The sequence below is a fragment of the Humulus lupulus genome, chromosome 3 (assembly GCF_963169125.1).
Source record: "Humulus lupulus chromosome 3, drHumLupu1.1, whole genome shotgun sequence".
In the NCBI taxonomy this organism is placed as follows: Eukaryota; Viridiplantae; Streptophyta; class Magnoliopsida; order Rosales; family Cannabaceae; genus Humulus; species Humulus lupulus.
Window position 1 is genome coordinate 212,077,911 of NC_084795.1, and position 6,000 is coordinate 212,083,910.

Here is a 6,000-nt window from a genome sequence, read left to right on the forward strand (position 1 = left end):
AACAGGGGATAATATATTCGGATTTGATGCCACTGATGCTGCTAAGTCTCTAAATGCTGTGTTTGCCCCTGCAATAGCATCCAACATCCCATTCTCAAAGTGCCTCTTCACTCCAGCCATCACACATTCTCTATTGGAGTCTCTGAAATGGATTAGGTAAAATCTATCTCTTTGTTACGTATTTGGAATTAGTATTTGCCCAATTTATTTATATGTTTTTGTTGGGGTTTCAGTTTTACTTACCGGAGTTTTCATTTTCTCCCTGAAGCAATGTGTGGTGAAACGTCCATTATGGTTTTTGCGAAATTAAAGGCCTCATGTGTGGTGAAACGGCCATTCCTTTTTGCTGTTTGGAAAATGCACTTTTAATTCAATAGTGTACATTTTTACGCATTATTGACTTAGCCTATAGTTTCTATGCTGTACTCTTATATTGCTATGTGAAACTTTGTCTGGATTTTATTACTATTCGCCGTTGGTTTATCTAATCTGATATTTGCATTTGTGCCACTCTCCAGTGTGTTTGTGATTGGGATGATCGTGAAAATAAGTTTATTGAAGTTGAAGGAATTCTGAGAAGACAGATAAAGGTAAAGGTTTTGTGTTGTTTAATTTGATGCTAATTACCACTTTACCAGTCAAGTTCCACTCTAAATCACTCAATCTTTGCTTTTAGATGTCTCTTATTCCTAGTGTGCAACCTTTCCATGCAATATCCTATTCAATTGATCCAATGCTTGCACTGGAGATAAGGTAATTATTCTATTACCTATATATTGCATTAGTCTGTTCTCTTTATTTACTGTCTTTTTTTGTCTTGTAGTAGTCTGTTCACTTTATTTACTGTCTTTTTGGTCTTGTAGTCGTAAATATGTTGCATACTGCTCTGTCATTGCATCTCGTTATTCTCTTCCTTCGTTCAATTATCCAGCAGCCTTGCCCATAAAGAGCGAAGGTGGAAGTAAAAGGCTAAGGGTCGGGTAAGTTTGAGATATATATTCTCTCTTCCTTTGTATGTACATACTGCCTATGCCTGTTTTCATTCGCTGTTACTGGTTTCGAATTCAGGTATTTTAGCAGCGACTTTGGTAACCATCCTCTGTCTCATCTGATGGGTTCTGTCTTTGGTATGCATGATAGAGAGAATGTTGAGGTTGGTTGATTGTTCCAAAGATTAATGAATTTTCCCATTTCCTTCAACTACCATGCACTTAAACAAATCTGTTGGCAGGTCTTTTGCTATGCTTTAAGTGCAAATGATGGATCTGAATGGAGGCTGCGTATCCAATCAGAAGTGGAGCATTTTATAGATGTCTCATCCATGTCATTTGATATGATTTCCAGGATGATTAACGAGGATAAAATACAGATCCTTGTCAATCTTAATGGTTATACTAAGGTATAATATCGCTTTAGTTAGCCAGTGACATTGGGTCAAAGAACCTTGAAACATAATTATTAAGATTTAGTATGAATTTGCTCTTTTTTTCTTGATGCATCAGTTTAGTTTGTTTCAGAATTGACGCTTTGTGTTGTGCAGGGGGCAAGAAATGAAATATTTGCCATGCAGCCGGCCCCTATACAGATTTCTTACATGGGATTTCCTGGAACTACAGGCGCGGACTATATACATTACCTAGTTACTGAGGAGGTTGGAGAGTTTGTAACCCTAACCTTTATTGAATTTTATTTTGTTTCCTGTTTGATGTCTAACTTCGACATTCCCAATTACAGTTTGTGTCACCTTCTCAATTCAATCATATTTATTCAGAAAAGATTGTCCATCTTCCTCATTGTTACTTTGTAAATGATTACAAGCAGATTTGTTGTGTAAATTAGTAACTGATAAACTATTGGTGTTCCAGATGCTGTTCAAAGAGGTGTACAACCAGATCAGATTATTTTCACAGATGTTGCCATGAAGGGTGAACATATCAAGCGCAGTTCTTTAGCATATTTATTCTTGGACACGTAAGCATGCTTAATACTTTTTTTTTCTATTTTTTTATTATTCAAGTGTATTTATCTTAGTACAATACAATATGTAACTTTATTTTGACATTTCATGTTATGGCTTCTGCCCGAATAGGCCATTATGCAATGCGCACACCACAGGCACTGATGTTCTATGGGCTGGTCTTCCAATGGTGACCCTTCCACTTAAGAAAATGGCTACGCGAGTAGCTGGTTCACTGTGTCTGGCCACTAGTGTAGGAGAGGAAATGATAGTTAACAGGTAATGACTTAAAACAAACTTACAATTTGGCTAAAATAAGCTCACTCAATTTGGTAAAAAATGATTGTGGTAACTCACTCAAATTGAATACCAATATGCCCCAAATGAACTAGATTTGGTTGAGATTAATGAGTTTGTTCTGCATAACTTTGACCAACATTTAAAACTAAATGAAGAAAAAAATAGAAGAAATTTTTTGGCCTCATTCTTGTTCTTATGGCTAGAGACCAATTTTCATGTTGTCGAGTAATAAAATTTTAGTATGATATTTTTTTTTGTAGAGTAATAAAATATTTATTCATTCATTGCCTTTAGTTTTTTCAAGCTACTCAAAAAGCTCCATAGCTGTATGGCACAATTATTTAGTGATGTTGGACTGTTGGCTAATAATAATAGCTCTTTTATTTTTTAATTTCTAGAGTTAGAAATGTTAGTGCTTGGCATAATTATAAATAATATATATTCTGTTTTTTAGGAGCAAGATATTGTTTATTAAGATTGTTTATTTATCATTGAATGCCTTTATATATCTATATATTTGTTTGTTCAACGTTTTCTACAATAAATCTCAATAATGATGTGTTTATATAAACAAATATTGACCTACATATTTTTGCATGATGTTGAGTGATGATTCTTATATACATACAAATAAGAAAAAATGTGTATGATAACAAAATAAACTATGTGAACTATAGTAGTCTAAAACAGGGGACAAATTAATCCTATTGGGTTCTAGCTTTAGTTGTCTCATTAAGTTCATGTATGTTTTTGCTTCTAATGGAACAATAGACTTTTTGCTTTGCTAATGATTAAATGATTCTTTTTCTTTTTTTTTTCTTTTCTTTGTTTTTGTCTTGTGAATCCTTTTTCATTGGGATATTAACTTTGTTGTTCTTGTAGTGTCCCACGTGGGGCTCTTGTAGTCGCAACTAGTTTAATGCTTTATTTATGTTCGTTTTAATGCTTTATCTATGTGCATAGACTGCCAATACAAGTGATTCCCAAAGAATATAACTCATACATTATTTCTCTAACTAATTTTTATCTTCATCCCTCTCCTCTTCAATAACTGCAGAGTAATTTCTCTTCTAAGAATTGGGTTATGTTTTAGGTTTGTGTGGTGTCAGTTTGTAGCTTGTTGTTTCTTTCTTATTTTTTTTCTAGTATTAAGCTTTGATTAGTTTCCTCCCCTTGTAAGTTTGGGCTAATGTTGTTCTAAATTTTTACTTTTGTGCTTGTAGTGGATTAGGCTAATCATAAGTACTCTTTGTCTTATTTTTGTTAATTTCTTTGCTGAATATTTGAATTATATATATGCTTTTTGTGTGAGTTTATATAAACTAAGCAAATAAACTTTGGGCATGGAGTTGAGTACTTTAAATTGAATCTTTTGGGGTTTGGTTTTTGTAAGGACAAATTTTCACAAGAGATTTAAATGTTTCTATAATATATGTGAAATTTTGTTAGCTGTTTTGCATTTGACATGTACAAAATTAGTTTAGGTGGTGTCTTGAATCATATCTACTTGTTTTGTTTGTCTAAATAGTTCATATAAAAAATTATAAGAAAAGTTTCTAAATGTATATTGCTCTAATATGGCATTGATATATATTGTAGTGCATAAGCTCTAGTTTCTACTGCAGTAGATAGACACAATTGAGATTCTTGAAAGGAAATAAGAAAGTCATTGAAAGTAGGGTTCACAATTATTTTCTCAGACAATGCCAAAGGATCCTTACTTTCTGTATATATGATATGCATGCAATTGCTTTTCTCTTTTACATATATCAATTTTAGGATTCTCATGATATTGTTAGAGTTATTAGTACAACTGATTGATGTAGAATGAGTTTTGCATGGATAAAACTCTGGTATGAAAAGAGTTTGGGAGCTGTCTCAAATTTCGGAAAGAAAACTGAACACCCTAGCTGTTCTTTTCATAATTTAAATTGTATTAGTCAATGTAATCCTGAAGATTTTCTGTTGTCTTTCCAAAACCCAGATCATTGATTCTAAGTTTCAATCTGTAAAAAGACAGTGGAAACTACAGTAGGATCTTTGGCATCATTTGTCATTGCATTTGGATTATGCATTATATAGTGTGTATTTTAAGCCAAGTTATTTCCTATCTAAATATATAATCAACTGGTGTAATGGAATATGGTGATTGTTTTTTGGAATGTATACTTCCACTTTCTATTTTTACTTTCCCTAAAACATATTTAAAAAGTTGGTTTAAAGCTTTTTTTTTGGCACTTCTATGCACATTGAGAATGTATAACACCTGTTCTGAATGGCAAAATATTGTAATGAAGATATGCTTGAAAATGATATTTGTAAACTGCAGAAGCTTTCATATCAGAGAGACAAGCTTTTTAGAACCTTTAAACTCTGTAGAGATGAATTTGGATAATGAGCTTGTTTAGCAGCATGTGTTATTAAAAGTGTTGCTTCTTCTATATCTCTTCTAAGATTTACTACATCTAAGCTGCAATATGATGTTCTACATTTAAAAATTAAATGAACTTGATGCATTTGTTTAGATATTAAATAGAAATTATTTTATGTATGCTGATACAAGTGATATTAAACTTGTTGAGATGACTAGTTGACTTACTTGACTATAGTCTTACCTACTAGTGTGGAATATAACAGAATATGACTTACTTGATAAAACTTCTTGTCCTTGTGTGCCTTGAGTGTGTAATCTCATGTTTGATAGTGAATTTGACTAAGGACCTTTGTTGCCTTGGCTGTAGGACTAACCTGATTTGGTTAAGTCCGAACCAAGAAAACTTGGGCGTTTCTGGTGTGTTTGATTAAATTCCTGTCAGCTGACTTTTTCTTCGATATTGTTAGCCATTTTTCTGTGTGTTTGTAATATGTTTTTGTAGGGGTTTATAATACAAGAACTAGAATATGAGATTATTTGTTGGCATGTTTTCAATTGACAAGTGGTTAATAATATTGATAAAGAATGTGTGGTTGTACATTTGGCACTTGTAATTAAGAACTTTTGAGTGATAATATTTTATTTTCACTATTCTAATACATATATATTTGTTTTATGGAAATTCGTTCAAGATCAAGTTTTTTGACAGACTATTCTTCTAACTGTATTAATAGAAAATTACATGGTCCGGGTGGGTACAAACCCTTCCCCGACCTAAATGGTCCGGGCGGGTACAAACCCAAATGGGACGCAAGGCCCAAGCCTAGTCCCATCCCGGACACCAAATGGTCCGGGCGGGTACAAACCCAAATGGGATGCAAGGCCCAAGCCTAGTCCCATCCCGGACACCAAATGGTTCGTGCGGGTACAAACCCATCCCTGACGTAAATGGTCCGGGCGGGTACAAACCCATCCCCGACCTAAATGGTCCGGGCGGGTACAAACCCAAATGGGACGCGAGGCCCAAGCTTAGTCCCATCCCGGACACCAAATGGTCCGGGCGGGTACAAACCTCTCCTCGACCTAAACGGTCCGGGCGGGTACAAACCCTTCCCCGACATGAATGGTCTGGGGGGTTTAAAAACCAAATGAGACGCAAGGCCCAAGCCTAGTCCCATCCCGGACACCAAATGGTTCGGGCGGATACAAACCCATCCTCGACCTAAATTGTCCGGGCGGGCACAAACCCATCCCCGACCTAAATGGTCCGAGCGGGCACAAACCCATCCCCGACCTAAGTGGTCCGGGCGGGTAGATACCCATCCCCAACCTAAATGGTCTTGGGGGTTTAAAACCCAAATGGGACGCG

At 35.1% G+C, this 6,000-nt stretch overlaps 1 protein-coding gene across 1 annotated transcript; it reads left to right on the top strand.

Annotated features, from left to right (window-relative positions):
- The first annotated feature begins 517 nt into the window (after positions 1 to 517).
- LOC133825374 (probable UDP-N-acetylglucosamine--peptide N-acetylglucosaminyltransferase SEC) lies at positions 518 to 2,240 on the top strand. Its single transcript, XM_062258327.1, has 9 exons — positions 518 to 590; positions 677 to 753; positions 864 to 980; positions 1,069 to 1,153; positions 1,232 to 1,399; positions 1,541 to 1,651; positions 1,735 to 1,795; positions 1,866 to 1,971; positions 2,090 to 2,240. Exons 2-9 carry the CDS (start codon positions 677 to 679, stop codon positions 2,238 to 2,240), a joined length of 876 nt encoding a protein of 291 aa, XP_062114311.1. The 5' UTR covers positions 518 to 590.
- Positions 2,241 to 6,000: the final 3,760 nt, after the last annotated feature.